The 17,339-nt window shown below is 35.1% G+C and overlaps 1 protein-coding gene across 33 annotated transcripts in view; it reads left to right on the top strand.

The window, feature by feature from the left end:
• LOC144964461 (uncharacterized) overlaps positions 1-17,339 on the top strand; it is a 94,200-nt gene that overhangs the window by 51,440 nt on the left and 25,421 nt on the right. For 4 of the 33 annotated variants that reach the window (XM_078898752.1, XM_078898751.1, XM_078898758.1 and 1 more), the window contains exon 3: positions 2,461-4,396. The exons of 22 other annotated variants lie outside the window; for them this stretch is intronic. In XM_078898752.1, the coding sequence (XP_078754878.1) occupies positions 2,461-2,948 (488 nt within the window). In that variant the 3' untranslated portion in view covers positions 2,949-4,396. Of the gene's footprint in view, positions 1-1,628; positions 5,613-6,916; positions 8,241-11,878; positions 16,305-17,339 lie in introns of those variants that run through there. 7 more of the 33 variants (XM_078898779.1, XM_078898762.1, XM_078898771.1 and 4 more) reach the window with 6 other exon arrangements.

The following is a 17,339-nucleotide window of genomic DNA, read 5'->3' as shown; positions in this document are numbered from 1 at the left end:
TAGGGTCACTTACTGTGTCTTCTATACCCACATATGTCTTTCTGAGTTGCTTTCTGTCTTTTTCTTGGAATGAGATTACTTGGTTTTGTTCTTTCCCAGACCCGAGTCCTTGACGGGAGGAAAACAGTTAATTTTTCAATCTCTCTGTTTTATATTGTGGCTTTTTTTGTTGTTGGTTTTATGATGGTTTGTAAACATTTGAGTGTTTTCTTCTAAGTGGAGACCTGTGCTTGTGCCTGGATGAGACTTTTAAGGGGTCTCAAACTAAATACACTGAAAGTATGCTCATGGAATCTACATCTGTTCCCTATTTGAACCATTCTTCTTCGTCTTACTTTTTCTTGTGTTCTTTCATTTGTTAAATCATCAACTTTTATTACTAGCCTATCCTGCTTCTTTGATTTGTGATTGTATTTTTGACAGGGGATATTTTTTTTCTGTAAATCCTCTGCCTGTTTATTCTTGGTTATTTATAATTTAGGTTATGATTTTGATTTACATTTGTACTATTTTTGTTAGATTGCTTGTTTTTTTGTTTCAGCGGTCTCTCATATAACCTCAATTGTGTTGGAAGAGACCTAAACAAACAAACAAACAAACAAAATTTCCCATTTTATTTTTATTTTTTATTTACTGGTGCTGACACGGCTGAAATGTGTCGCAAGCGCTGTAAAACCCTTAAAAACAAGTGAAAAAAAATACATTCCATTATGTCAAGAAATATATAGGCAGGATTTTCAAAATTTTAAAAACTTACTTTTACAAGGAAAATGGGTCTTGCTAACTATGACACATGGTTCTGTTCTCACTTTTCCTATTTCCCCACCCTTTTTTACTCCCATTCTATCGGCATATATTGGAAAACCATCTGGCTGTCCCCATATCAGCAGGAATTTTTGTGCCCTCTTTCAGTAAGGCTTGCTGCAGGCTAGGCACTCGGGTAAATTGCTATTGGAAGTCAGTGGTTGGGTGGGGTATTTGACCTCCCATGATGGGCAGGGGGTCATGCTCTTCTAATCTATCCCCTAAATCTGTTTTAGCGGGTGGTTGGATGGGAGCATCACCTTTGAATCGTATACCTATGATGTTCACATGGGTGTACGATCCGATAGTGATGTCGTTTCTTCTTCTCTTTACTAGCCTATCCTGCTTCTTTGGTTTGTGATTGTATTTTTGACAGGGGATATTTTTTTTTTCTGTAAATCTTCTGCCTGTTTGTTCTTTGTTATTTATAATTTTGCTTATGATATCTTTAGGTTATGATTTTGATTTACATTTGTACTATTTTTGTTAGATTGCTTGTTTTTTTGTTTCAGCGGTCTCTCATATAACCTCAATTGTGTTGGAAGAGACCTAAAGCAGCAAACAAAAAAAAAAAAAAATCTGTTTTACGAGTTGCTTTCTGTCTTTATCTTGGAATGGGATTACTTAGTTTTGTCCTAGCCCAGGCCGAAGTCCTTGACTGGGAAGGAAACAGTCAAATATATATCTATAGTTTTGGGAGATGAGATTTTTTTTCCTTGTAAATCATCTCTCTGTTATGTACTGTTACAGATGTGTTCTACACCCTATGAAATTTATGTTTTTGGACTGGCGAATCTTTGATGAGAAAAACCCTATGATTTCAGATGATGACCAATCAAGCTTTAGGACTGGCCAGTCAGTCGCAAATTTCACCAAGAGAAACGCTACAAATGAAATACAATACTCGGCTGATTTGGATTCCATGTCTTGTGTGGCCTGTAATATGACATTCACCACCAGGAAAGAACAACAGAGGCATTTCAACTCACATCATAGGGGTGCTGGAGGCTCCTTAACCCTTCCTTTTGTCTGCTTGGAATGTCAAATGGGATTCTTTACCTCCAGTGGGCTAAAAGCTCATGAAAAGAAACATCAAGGATCTCTTTTTAATTGTCCCCTTTGCCCTGCACAATTTACTGTGAAAATTAGTTTGAAACGTCACATGTTGGTTCTACACCAATCCAAACAATGCGACCATTGTAAAGTAGCATATAGATCTCACCTACTCCACATTTGCGGAAGACCAGAAGAGGAGCAATCTTCATAGGCTATTCTCCATTGAAATGAACCTTTCTGACGAGATTGATTCGATGAATTTGGATTTCGACAACTGTTCACCTCAGAATATACTGGCCATGCTTAATTTAGCAGCACTGTAGTAAAGAAGCAGTGAGATTGAAACATTTAATTATTTTAATTTATGTTCTATTTCTTGCTTCTCCTGGTCATAAACACCAAAGATTGTCATTTGGATTAATTACATGAATTTTTCAAATTGGAAACCGGAGAACCTGCCTTTTGAAGTTTTTGAAATAGTTTAAACGTTTATAGTTTTCCTTGATTATATTCGTATCATTAACCCATGTACAGCATTATTGGATTAATTCAAAACATTTGACGGATCATTCTTCTGATGTTGACCTCATTTGTTTTCAGATTCTGTTGAAGGTGAAGCAAAGAAGAGGTCCAACAAGTCAAATAGACAATATGACCAAGGCATTTCATCAAGATCAAATAAGCATCATCTTCATATGGATTCTTTTAACAACGAGCATCCTTTGGATTCAATGTTTTGTGGAGTGTGCGATAAGTCGTTTGTCAACAGGAAGGAACAACAAAGACATATCAACACATTTCATAGAGGTTCAGGGGGGTCATTATCCCTTCCTTTTGTGTGCTCTAAGTGTCAAATGGGATTCTTTTCCTACAGTGGATTAAAAGATCACGAGCTAAAACATAAAGGGTCCTTTTTTCAATGTCCGATGTGTGGAAAAAATTTTGTTATCAAAAGGGTTATGAAGAGACATCTGTTGAGAGTGCATGAAACGAAGATATGTGACCATTGTGCGGTTATGTATAATGCTAATGATAAAGCTGCCCATGTCTGTGGAATGTCTGATGAACAAAGAAATCCTTTGATTTGAAATTTCACTTCTCTTTTTACTTATAGGCCTTTTTACTTGAGTGTATTCCTCTTAGTGGGGGCCTGTGTTCGTGTCTGGATGAGACTTTTAAGTGATCTCAAACTAAGTACTTTGGTAGTGTACTCTTGGAATCTACACCTGTTCCCAATTTGAACCCTTTGTCTTACATTTTCTCATGTGTTTTTCAATTGTAAATTTATAACTTTTTTTTCTACTATCCCATTTTCTTCCATTTAACTGGCGCCGAAATGACCTAAAAGTTTTCTGAAGCAAAGTAAAACCCCTAAAAACAAAACGAAAACAAACTTGCTGGCTGTTTCATTTTATATCTATGTCAACAGACACCTATAATTATGATACATTTTAAATTTCAACTAGATCTGTTCTCCATCTTTCCATGTGGCTTTCTGTCTTTCTGTCCTGATTTTTTTGATAATAAAAAAAAAAAGTTGTCAAGTGTCTTTTGTTGAAAGGGATATCATTAGATGCATGTTTTTAAGAGATGATACTTTTTCTCTGCCTTCTGAATCGTTTTCATTTATATAAATATATGTGTTATTGTTATGGTTTTGTATATAATTAATGTAAGTATACTTTGAATGTGTCTCTTTTTATAGGGTTAACGTGAATGTTATTTATAGATTTCTCTTTATCTTTGTTTTTTTGTTCTCCTCTTGAACAACTGACCTTTATGTGATGGGTGGAAATGCTTTTCATATCCTCTGCTCCTCCCCTTTGTCTTACTTTTTCTTTGGTACTTTTAACGTCAGATGTGTGTCATCTCCCATTTAGAGGCACTGAAATGACCTAAAGGTGTCGCACGCACACAAAAAAAAACCGGCATAAAACTAGAACAAACAACAAAAATCTCTAATTTCAAAAGAAACCAATAAATAGCCTTTCTCTTGTGCACTTATTTATTGGATCTAAAATCCTTTGATCATTGCATCATCTGCCTTTTTTACTCATCTCTGTTGATTCCATTCATAGTAGACAATCAAAAGATGTAAAATTCAATATAGGAATAGGAATAAAACCAGTTGTGCTTTCATTTACATGATCGTATTTCACTTTACTCAGACCTCTATATATATAACAAAAGTTATTTATTTAGAGTATTTATCATCTTTTTGATGGGGCTCCTATACTGGTGTTTGGGTTGACATATTAGGAAAGTCTCCTCACACAAAAGAGGAACATTTGTTGGATTCCATGCCGGTGTCATGTATATTTTATATAACAAGTTATCTGTTTGTGTTCTATATACATATAAATGTCTTTCTTTTTCTTGAAGCTGATAAGTAATCAAAGGGTTTGTTTCCACAAAACAACAATATTCTACATTTATTATGTGTGAGATAAATAGTCAAATATTAAAAGTAGGCTGTTATCTTTTTTTTTTTAAAATTGAAATTTCAGTGACCCAACTGCTTCAGCTGCTTGTCTCTCTTTCAGATGTTGCAATGGGTAGAAAAACGTCTTCAAAATCATCACTGTATGACCAAACATTGTCAACTGCGGAGGAAAGCCACACTTTTTCTAATCAAGGGGGAAATTGGAATAATAACTTTGTGAACGATTTGATCATCATACCGTCATTCTGTCAAATCTGCAATGAGGAGTATCGAGAGAGAAAAGAGCACCAAAAACACATGAACTATTATCACCCTGGTCAGAGCAATCTTCCATTTGTCTGCACGATTTGTCAGTTTGGGTTCTACACGTCCACTGGATTACGTCTGCATATGAACAAACACCAGGGACGCTTGTTTCATTGTTCTGTTTGTCAAGCTTCCTTTCGTATCGAAAGCTCAGTAAAACGCCATCTGATAAAAATTCACAATATGATTCAGTGTAAATACTGTGGCAAACTGGATAATATATCAAACTCAGGGAAACACTTTTGTTATCAGCAAACTACTTGATGTACATAATAAGTGTTTTCAGGGAGGATTGCTTTAGGGAAATGATGAAAAGACAACGAATATGTCACTTTTATGAGTTCCAATTCATCAAATGTGAATTGCGACTGAAATGTATATTGGATATTCCTATCTGTCAAAAAACAAATCTTGTGACGTATTTTCTTTCCTCAGAGGCAGAGACATGGGCTCCTCCACACACCTATTTCAGTCATGGGGATTCAGCTACAATGCACCCTAATGGTGGTGGACGTGGACATGACATCCGTGAACCATCGTCGTCTGCCAATAATCCATTCGAGCATTTGGAAATGAGGAAAATGAATGGAATGAAATGCCTTATCTGTAATCAGATTCTCTTTTGTAAAAGATCTCTTAGTCATCACATCCAACAATACCACCCAGACCAAATCGAGTTATTATTCAAATGCGATGAATGCGATAAACGATTCCTTTCTTCTTCTGGGCTTAAATATCACCAGGAAATCCACAAGGAAGAATCTGTGTGCACTGTTTGTCAACAGAGCTTCAGGTACAGCCGGAATCTCAAGAGGCATATGGAGTATTCTCATAAACTAAAATTGTGTAGATATTGTAAACAGTATATTGATCGTGTCGAATTTCAAACTCATAGGTGTTGACCAGTTCATGAGGCTTAAAAAATTCAAAGCAAGTTTATTTAAATTTCCCTCTGCTTTTCAAGAAGTAGTTTTAAATAATTAAAATTGTAAATAAAATTTAATTGTGTAATTGCAATTGATTTTTAAAATAGAAGTGAATAGTTTTAAATTTTGTCTTCGGTTTAAGCAGTTTTCATTGGCATTTACATATTTTATGGGTGCACTCATTGTTGTGTATGTATCTTTTACTAATCCTTTGGCCAAGGAGAATTCTGAAATAAGTAGGTTCAGTTATATATTTATATATATATGTATTATATATATTTATCTATTCTAACCTCATTCTGTTATATTCTCCGACAATGCTCCAAGAAACTGTTGAGCACTCTATGTGAAATGTGATTGCAGCTATAGTTGTGGGGAGTTAGCGGGAATCACCTAGAGTACTCGACAGTTTCTTGGAGTGTTGTCGGAGAATATAATAGAATGAGGTGAGAATAAATATATATATGAGCCAAGGTCAAAAGGTGCCCGCCTGATACCAGTGTTAAGAAAATTTGATTTTTACTTAATTATGGGCTGTTTTCATTGGGTTAATGCTTGTAATTAATTGATAATATGAAGAAGAGATAAAATGAGATAGCTCAACATACTCTGTTCAACAGAATATGAAATAAACAACTTGAAAGTGAAATTTGAATGCTGTTTGGCATGTGCTTAAAACGAGGTCAAACGCATCACCTTTTTAGAAATCATGTAGAAATTAAATGTGATGTTTTAGCTCACGTGATTGAAATTTGACTAATAGTATAAAGTCAAAATTTACTTTTACACGCAATTGCAGTATATTACATATCTGATTAAGTTTCATATAGAGTTCTTAAAAAGTTGGTGTTGCTTGTGACCTTTGGTGTCATCAAACACAGCACAATACTAAGACTTGACACGAAACTTTAAAGCTCATGTTTAATGTTTATAAAATGTTTTATTATGAGAAAAAAGCATAGATTTACTATCTGAACTCAAATCTTGGAGTAAATGTATACCGTTTTGCCGATATTGAGGTTTATTGGTTTTGGTGTCATTTGTCACAAGCAACACGGCATGCGTGAACACGTGGAAGTTTGTTTCGTTAAATGGCGATTCGCAATTTTGATCCACCCTTTTTACCAGTCTTTGAAGTGCAGCACTTTCATTTGCCTTTCCAGCGTGGCTCCTGGCAGAAATGGTAAGTTGAACTTTGGTGTCATCGCTATTTTACATTGTCACAAGCAACACTTGATATTGGATATTACAAAGTGCCACCAAAAAATTATGTTTTCAGCTGTTATTCTATTTACAAATATGATATTATGACATCTCACATAAGACTGTGATTTTCACACAATTAATTATATCCTTGTAATTCTAATTCTTTATGTTTCAGGGTTGTATCAATCAAGAAAAAGACAAAACTCAAGCTTTTAACGAATCCAGATAAAAGAAGGGTTGTCAAAAAATTTGATTTGATTTACTATTAACACACTAAATTACTACAAACTAGCAGATTTGAGCAGTAGGGCGGATGTTACCGTATGGTTACCTGAATTCATTACCATGGCTGATATTTATCTAGTGTTTGTGTGACGTCTGTTACTTTTTGTGACCATTGGTGTCATTGGTTAAAATGTCACAGTTGACACTTAAGTTTGAAGTTTCTGATGTATTTCTGTTTTCTTTTTCTTCAAAGCTTGAAATGTCATTGAATTACATTTTAACAGGCTATATTACATGTGTTCAGTTGCTATGCTTGATTTATTGAGGCAAAATTGCGTTCTAGTTCCGATTTTGACCAAAGTAATAGGAACAATGGTATTACTAATTTCTAAGTATATTTCCAATTTGAAAGTATTTAGTTTCTTAAAATATTATTGAATTTCATTTTAGAGTAGGTTAAGGTGCTTTTTTGACTGAAAATAATGATACATTATGGACGAGTGTGATTTGGTGTTGCTTGTGACATAAGTAATGGTGTCACCGGTCTTATGTCACAAGTCACATTCAGATGCTCTAATTTCCATGTATATTTCTATTTTTGAAGTCTTTGGTTTCTGAAATATTATTAAATTCCATATTTAACTGTGGTTATTACCTTGGTTTGGCTGAAATTAATGATATATTGTCGAAATTGCAATTTGGTATTGCTTGTGACATAAGTAATGGTGTCATCGGTCAAATGTCACAAGTGACACAATGTCGCTAAATAACATATGCTTTGGTCACATTATTTCCCAACATTTTATTCCAAAAGTTTCTGAACATTGCTGGTAATAAGCATATGCAATATTGTTGTTGTTGTTAATGTACAAACATTTTTATGAAATAATATATTTGCATTCTATGTTGCTTGTGACCGATGACACCAAAAAGCAACATTTTCTCCAATAGTTGGTAACATTATTGTACTATGATTGTTGTTGATTGTGTCCTTTTGTCTATAACTTACTAAATAAAGTTTGATACTCAACAAAAATCATTTGGTTATTGAGTTTTTTGTCTCATTTTGGTGTCACCGGTCATAGGTGACACCAGCAACCTATAGGTATTGTTGACGATATTATGCTGCGTTAGACCTTAAAGTTATCTAAAGGGCCTTTGATTCATGAAGTACATGGTTTTTGCTACACATATAGAAACATAAATGGACTATTATGTCACTTTTATTTTGAGAAAAAAAATTGACACCTTTTGACCTTGGCTCATATATATATATATTTATATATATATATATATATATATATATATATAATTGAATCGTGTTTGATACAAATATGGTACGAAAAGTGCTCGACATGTAGTAATGGAGCGAATTATTATTTAAAATATTTACCACAATGTTTGGGGCAGTCTACATCGATGTTTCAGGCTTAATTTGCCATCTTCAGGACTCTGAAGATGGCAAATTAAGCCTGAAACATCGATGTAGACTGCCCCAAACATTGTGGTAAATATTTTAAATAATATATATATATATATATATATATATATATATATATATATATATATATATATATATATATATATTATATATATATGAATATATAACTGAACATATTTATTTTAGAATCTTCCTTGGCCAAAGGATCAGTAAAAGATACATATATATATAATGTTTATATATGGTTCTTTTGGTAGGAAATGTGTATAACATAATGTAAGCTTGTGTTTTGCGTCTTTAGAATACCATATTCTCAAGTGAGTATCCTATACTAGTACTAGTAAGTGACACGGGTAGTTTTCGCTTGTATCCATTCCCTTTCTCTTTAAATTAGTCCCAATTGTCTGCCTTTCTCTCAAGTATTCCATCTTTTTCCTTTCCTGGGCTCTATAATGTGGCCTAACATGCTGTGAATGCTGAGTCAAATAAGGGGTTTTCATTTTGAATTAATTAAAAAGGTTACACAGAATGAGAAAATGACAAATCTAAGACTTAAGTACAGAGAGGAAAACTGGTGAGCACATGTATTTAAAATTCACTTTGTTTTTTCCAGTCAAGTAACTAAGTTGTGTTCAAAAATTAAATTTATTCAGTAGAACTGAGTAAAGCAGGTTATAGTCATTTCTGATGCATTTATCATACAAAGACAATGTGTCGGCGAACCAATAAATAAGGTTGAAGCTAATTAAATTCATACTTGTTAATTGATATATTAGTATTAGCTTGTCTTGTGTCACTCTTCTTTTTATTTATATATGTATTTTTGATTTATGTGGTCCCTGAGGGCAGCAATGAATGTCTTTATGTTTGCACTCTGTTCAGATTTCCTTTTAAGTTGAGTTGTGTTAGTAATAATCCCTGCTGGTTGGGGTTCCCGACCTCCCATAGAGGGCAGGGGGGTACTTACTGTGTATTCTACCCCCCTATATCTGTTTTCAAACCTGCTGTCTGTCTTTGTCTTGGAATGAAATTACTTGGATTTGTCCTGGCCCTGGCTGAGAGGGAAACAACAGTCAAATGTATAGTTATAGTTTTGGGAGATGATATTTTTTTCCTTGTAAATCATCTCTCTGTAATGTACTTTATTATCTTTTGTTTACAAATTATATGGATAGTTTGAAGATGACGTCATTCAGGCCTTTGTTATTGTTTTTGCCATCCGCGTTTGTGAGTTGTTCTCACTAAACTGTATTAACCAGACTATAAAAGTTCATGGTTACAAAGAATTTGTGTGTTGGTCCATTATACTTCCGGATGGCAATGTTGTGTACTCCTTGGCCAAGCGCATTCTATCTATATGATTTTTGTACATTTGAGTTTATTCTTCTTAGTGGGGACCCGTGCTTGTGTCTGGATGAGACTTTTAGGCGATATCAAACTAAGTACTTTGATAGTGTGCTCTTGGAATCTACATCTGTTTCCTATTTGACCAATTCCCCTTTGTCTTAGCTTTTCTTGGGTACTTTAATTGTAATTCTTTAACTTTTTACTATCCCATTTTCTTCCTTTTTACTGGCGCTGGTGTGACCTTAATGTGTTGCAAGCGCCGTAAAACCTTTAAAAACAAAAACAAACATGTTTTATATTTGATTCAATTCTCCGTTGTCTTACCTTTTCTCAAGTGCTTTAATTTAGGTGCTATCCCATTTTCTTCCTTTTTACTGGTACTGATATGACCTTAATGTGTTGCAGGCGTCGTAAAACCCTTAAAACCGAACCTAACCTTGTACTTGTTAGTTAAACCCAATTATTTTTCTCATTTCCAGAGGGCATGTTGCACTATAGCAATGAACAGTCGTTTCAAGATGAAAACTACCACATGTCACAACCCTCTTATTCACCCCATTTTTCAACTGTCTGTGAGATTTGCAATCAATACATGCCTTCAAAAGTTGCCTATAGCAAACACATCTTAGAATGCCACCCAGAGCACAAGCCACATTATCCATACACGTGTCACGAGTGTGGTAAAGGCTTTTTCTCATCGTCTGGTCTCAATCATCATATTGAAACCCACCGGGAAAGATCTGTCTGCAGCATTTGTCACCTCACATTTCGGTACAGTCGGAATTTGAAACGCCATGTGGAAATGACGCATAGGCTTAAGGAATGTCGTCTTTGCAAGAATCTGTTTTCATTTGGGAAAGAGTTTATGGGACACACTTGCTCGCATGCCTTCTAGCTTCCTGATGTGTCTTTAAATTCTTTTTATTATAAGACGCAACATTTATAAGCTATCTTTATACAAAGGCTAGCATTTTGGTGACCTTAATTTGTAGAAACTATTTGGATTTGAAGTATGTAGTCAGAGAACCAAAATGTGAACTAGACTGTATATAAATACATGGACATATTTTTTGCTTTTTTCAGGCCAATATAAGTTCAGAGAATTGGACTCACAACTCCCACCACCCTCCAGTAAAAGTAAATCTCAAAACTTTGGACCTAAACACGTTTGTGACTTGTGTGGGCAAGCGACCCCAACCTCTGTCTTATATCAAAGGCATATGAATGAGTTCCACAGGGAAGCGAGAGCAATGCCCTTTTCTTGTTTCATTTGTGGGATGGGATTCCTCATCAAAGCATCTCTCCAGCAGCATATGAAAGTGCATGAGGGCATCGAATACATTTGTGACTTCTGTGGTGCCAAATTCAAACATGAGAAAAATAAGAAACGACATATTGAAGCAATTCACTTCATGAAACAATGCAGATATTGTTCCAAATTCTTCAGGTTAAGGGAAGAATACCAGCACCATGTTCTCAACTGTGGTGGAACATGAGAGCTAGACACCCCAGTATTTTGGATCTCTGTTATGATCTTAACTTTCATGATTTATTGGAAATATTTGTTTTTGTGATTCTGTTGATACGCCTTTGGTGTTATATTTCAATGAGTTGGTAGAAAAATACAACTAATTTGACAATGTTTAATTTATTGGACTGAGATGGACATAGGGATTACCTATATCTGGCATGGTAGTTTTTTGCATCGCTTGCGGCCGCGTTACAGCCGCAAAATATCACTGATTTGCATTGTGGCAGCAAAATCTGCAATTTTTGAGATTTTGCAAAGAAAAGAAAAAAAAAAGAGACTAATTCTTTTTTCTTTTAACTGTATAGCTCGTGTAGAATGTGAAAGATTATTAATCAAGAGTAGTTTCTTTTTTACTATCCCATTTTCTTCATTTTTACTGGCGCTGATATGACCTTACATTTGTTGCAAGCACCGTGAAACCCTTAAAAACAAACAAATACCTCTCTCTTTCATGAACTAATTATGGGTTTTTAGGAAAATGCTGTTTTTATCTTGCAAAATTTGGGATTTTATTTTATTTATTTATTTATTTTTTTTGCAAAAAGCCGCCATGTCAGCGATATGATATTTGTCATTATTAATTTGTGTTTCAGAATTTGTAGATGCTTCAGAAAGAGGATTTCCAATCAATTGTCAAAGAGAACAAGGTGGTGGCATGAACAGAGGATCAAGCAATTTTATAGATAGAGTTATGCAAACGTTTCAGTGCAAATTTTGTTCCTGTTGTCTGGATAGTAGGATTCTTTACCAGAAACACGTCAACATATTCCACAAGGAGAAAAAAGCCCTGCCTTTCATATGTGATCAATGCAATAAAGGTTTTTTTTCTTTCACCGGTTTGCGTCATCATAAAGAGGCACACAAAGGCTATCAGTTTAGTTGCACTGAATGCGGTTCAAAGTTTCAACACAAGCATAATTTGAAACGACACATGGATAATGTGCATAGAGTAAAAGAATGCAAGACTTGTCACAGATATATTTCTTTTGGCAGTTATAATACGCATGTTCTAACTTGTGGTTCCTGACCTCCCATAGTGGGCAGGGAGGCGCTTACTGTGTCTTTTATCCCCCTATATCTGTTTTCCAATTGCTCTCTGTCTTTGTTTTGGAATGAGGTAACTAAGTTTTGTCCTGACCCTGGCTGGAGTCCTTGGCTGGGAGGGAAACAGTTGAATGTATAGTTATAGTTTTGGAAGATGATATTTTTTTCCTTGTAAATCATCTCTCTGTTATATCCTGTTATTTATTTATTTTAACATATGATTTGTTAACATTTGAGTGTATTCCTCTTAGTGGGATCTTGTGGTGGTGTCTGGGTGAAACATTTAGGTAATCTCAAATTAATTGTAAACTGATAGTGTGCTCTTGAAATCTACATATGTTCCCTATTTGTGTACCATTCCCCTTTGTCTTACTTTTTCCTCAGGTCCTTTTAATTGTACATCTATAATGTGTTTACTATCCAATTTTCATCCTTTTTACTGGCGCTGATTATATGACCTTAATGTGTTGCCAGCGCCATAAAACCCCTAAAAACAAAAACAAAACAAATCATTATTCTTAATTGTAACTTAAATGTGTTGTAGTGAAATGACATTCTTAGATTCTCGGTGGGGTTCCTGACCTCCCTTAGTGGGTAGGGAGATACTTCTGTGTCTTCTTTACCCCTAAATCTGTTTTCCAACATGCCTTCAGTCTTTGTCTTGGAATGAGATTATATACTTAGTTTTGTCCTGGCTGGGAGGGAAACAGTCAAATGTATAGTTTTGAGAGATGAAATATTTTTTTTCTTGTAAATCATCTCTCTCATCTCTCTATTATGCAGTGTATTATCTTTATTTTACACACACACACACACACACACACACACACACACACACACACATATTTATAGGTTATGTCATGATTTCTAAACATTTGAGTATGTTCCTCTTTGGGGGGACCTGTGCTTGTCTCATAATCAGGCATTTAGGTGATCTCAATCTAAGTACACTGATAGTATGCTCTGGGAATCTACGCCTGTTCCTCTGGGTTAGGTTCCTGACTTGCAGTTCTTAGTCCTAAATTTAAAAGGAAAAGAAAAAGATAGACCATTATTGGTGTTAGTCTTAGTCTTAAGAACCATCCGAGTGAGGTTGCCTGCTGGTGAAAGATTGGATGGCCTTAGGCAGCGCTCAGGGGTTGGTTGCTGTTAAGATCCGCTTTGAATCATCTCCCTTTATCTTTATCTTTTTTTCTTTTTCTTTTTTTTTTTCTTTTTTTTTCTTTTTTTTTCTTTTTTTTTTTTTTTTTTTTTTTTTTTTTTTTTTTTTTTTCTTTTTTTTTTTGTGTATGTGTGTGTGATGCATGTGACCTTGACACTGAATATTATATTTATATATAAACAGTCTAAGGCTGTAAACAGTGCATTCAATTTCCTCTCCTGTTCGTGAACAATTAGTGTGTCATAGACGCTATACATTTCTGTAATTTACTCACAACAAACGCATGAAACATACCAGCAAACAAAGCTTTGTTCACCTTAAATGTTTATTTTACTATTCAAGTATTTAGTGAATATTGATCATCCAGAGTTGTTCTAAAAACAATTATAAAGAAACTCCTGTGTTGTTTCACTCTGTTGGTTGGAAATTGAAAGGAATTTTAATTCCAAGTCCAAGATAAAACGGTCAATTTCGATTCTTGTAATGCTCGGCAACCAAAACAAGTGAGTTGCACTCACTTTGCTATGATAAATGGTCAAATGGAGGATAAGACAGACCCGGAGAGGAAATTGAGTGCATTCAGTTTACAGCCTAAGTGGGAACTACTATCTTCTATTTATGTGGTGTTGAAGTAAACTGAAAGCGCCTCTAGAGTCACTCTGGTCCTTACTGCCACCTTGGTCATAGAGACACCTAACTCGCGTCAAAAAATAAACAATTTCTCGAATCATGTGTTATTTCCTATGATGAGGCTTAGTCCATTTGTTTTGTCTCCGCCTCGATCAGTGCACAGCCGAGAAAAGCTTTTGTTTTCCAAGATCTGACAACTTTTTCCACAAAGGTAGAAGTGAAATATAAAATATATTTCTTTTCTTTTCCTTTTTTTTTTTTTCCTGTTGTTGAATGTTAAAAATTACCTTTTGAGCAGCTTTGTATAGATGATACCTCTAGAAACTGGAATCAATAATCTTGACTTCTTCATGCAAACTGAAATGTACAGAATAAGCAACTTACTTAGTAACTTGAATAATTGTTTTATTATCAATGCCCCCTCAACTGTCCTGCTGTCTTGTCTATCAATAAAAGGAATGAATGTGTTGTTTAGAACTTGAGGTCTGAGTAAAATTACATGGCGTGGTAATATGATGATAATTACCTAATTGTTTCCACTCAGTGAAAAGTGCTTGAGCACGGTTTGGTGTAAAAGCAGACATGCCTAGTACTACGAAACATTAGTAGAAATACGAATTTTTGGCACCAGCTTCAGAACAACATTCGCTTCTTTTACTCAATAAATCTTGTTGAAACGGAATGGTTAGTTCCTTAGATTTAGATCCTATATTCGGGCCTTTGAAGAATTTTTTGGATCATACTAAGAGCAAATTATTTATTTCTATAGCTGTTTAAAGAGACTTTTTCTTTTTTTACCTTGGAGACTGTGAATTTTTGAAATTTCAACTAGCAGCTCTGGTAAAAGGAACCATCTCAGTAGTGTCTTCTTCCTCACTCAGTGTCTGGGTGGGGTTCCTGACCTCCCATAGTGGGCAGAGAGGTACTTCTGCGTCTTCTATCCCCCTACATCTGTTTTCCAATTGCTTTCTGTCTTTGTCTTGGAATGAGATTACTTAGTTTTGTCCTGACCCTAGCCGGAGTCTTTGGCTGGGAGGGAAACAGTCAAATATACAATTAAAAATCTTGGGAGATGATATTTTTTTTCCTTGTTAATCATCTCTCTGTTATGTATGTGTTGTTTTGAATATATAATGTAAGCATTTGAGTGTGTTGCTCTTAGCGGGATTCTGTGCTGGTGTCTGGATGACACCTAGGTGATCTCAAATAAGTACATTGATGATATGCTCTTGGAATCTACATCTGTTCCTTATTTGAACCGTTCCCCTTTGTCTTACTTTTTCTTGTGTGCTATTAAATGTAAATCTATTTTAAAAATTTCGACTATCCCATTACCTACTTTTTACTGGCACTGAAATGACCTAAATGTGTTGCAAGCGCCGTAAAACCATTAAAAACAAAACCTCACTCAGTGGGAGACTTTGGGGGGGGGGGGGGGGGGGGGGGGGGGGGGCAGGTTGGCTGGGGTGATGGCGGGGGTTGATTCAAGAAATGGGAACTGTTCCAGGCCTTTGCTCATTTAGATTTTATGTTCAAAATTTTGTCAATGCATTACATTTGATCATTGGGGTCCTGCCATTGTAGAAAAGATCTTTATTGTTTAGTTCCTTGTAATCTTTGTTTTTTTTTGTTTAATGATATATGCATCTCCTGGCTCATACATGATTATTATTTGTTTTAAATAAAAATGTCATGATGATTTCTCTGTTGCTACTGTTACTGTAGGTTGGGCACTTGTTGATCTGCTGGTTGATTCAAAAAAATCTGTTTGTTTGTTTTAAATTATGTCTTTCCGAGTGCATACTGTTATTTTTATTTAGATTTTTTTTATTTCTGTAGGTGCATGTTGTGAATGGGTCTGATTAATAAAATTTGAATGTCTAATGGTTGGTCATTGTTTTTTTCCATTTGTAAGTAAGAACAAGCAGTTGCCTTTTACTTGTTTTTAGTTCCTTTTAATCTTTTTTTTTTGTTTTGTTTTAAATAGATATATGCCATCTCCTGGCTTCATACATGATTATTATTTGATTTTAAATAAAAATGTCATGAGATTTCTCTGTTGCTACTGTTACTGTTAACCTCAAGATTGAATAGTCAAAATTGTGATTGTAATATGCATTGAAAATTGAAAATGTCATTTGTTTATGTTCTATAACGAAACTAAAATTTTGTCCCATTTTAAACTCTCAGTATTTGTTCTTTGTTTTCTATGTAGCATATTTGTTGGAGAGAACGACAGTAACACTGAAATGAATAGTGGGTGGAGACGGATGAATGTGAACACCCTGGTCTGGTTCTTTATCCACCTTCTGGGTGACCTCCCATAGTGGGCGGGGAGGTCATTGCTGTCTTTTATCCTCCTATATCTGTTGTCCAACTTCCTCTCCTTCTTTGTCTCAGAATAAGATCACTGGATTTTGCCCTGGCCCTGGCTGGAGTCCTTTGCTTGGAGGGAAAACAGTCAATTGTATATTTTTAATTTTGGGAGATAATATATTTCTCCTCGTAACGTAAATAATCTCTCTCTCTCTCTCTCTCTCTCTCTCTCTCTCTCTCTCTCTCTCTCTCTCTCTCTCTCTCTCTCTCTCTCTCTCTCTCTCTCTCCCTGTCTCTCTTATGAACTGTTATATCCCATTTTCTTCCTTTTGTTACTGGTGCTGAAATGACCTAAATTTAATGTGTGGCAAGCACAGTAAAACATTAAGAAACAAATTGTATCCACCAAGCCCTATTGATGTTATTCTGCTGGTTGAAAAACTCACAACATCCGCCAGCCGGATATAACATAACAACACACAAAACTATAATATGTAACCGTAAACGTTTATGGTCCGATTGATAAAATTTAGTGAGAACTACTCATAAAAATGGCTGGCTAAAAACAATAGCAAAGTGCTGTGTGACGTCAATTTCATTCCTTCTATATCTGTTGTCCCCTTGTTGTTAATTAGTGAGACAGATTTACCTGGGCCTTGCCTCGAATTTTCTATCAAGGAGAAAAACAGACTTGTATCTTTTTGTAAGAGATTTTTTTCCCCCTATAAGTCCATGCCATGACATCACCATCGATGCATTTATTTTGGCAATTGGGCTACATATCCCAGAATTTATTTTGGCAATATGTGTATCATGATAACAGTAAACATCAAATCAACATGGATTTCTTTCACATGATAGTGTCACGTTCTGGGTGGGGTTCCCGACCTCCCATAATTGGC

Source organism: Berghia stephanieae, chromosome 2, assembly GCF_034508935.2.
Source record: "Berghia stephanieae isolate SIO BIC M18660-M18661 chromosome 2, UCSD_Bste_1.3, whole genome shotgun sequence".
NCBI classification, from domain to species: Eukaryota; Metazoa; Mollusca; class Gastropoda; order Nudibranchia; family Aeolidiidae; genus Berghia; species Berghia stephanieae.
This window is presented reverse-complemented; position numbering and strand designations above follow the sequence as displayed.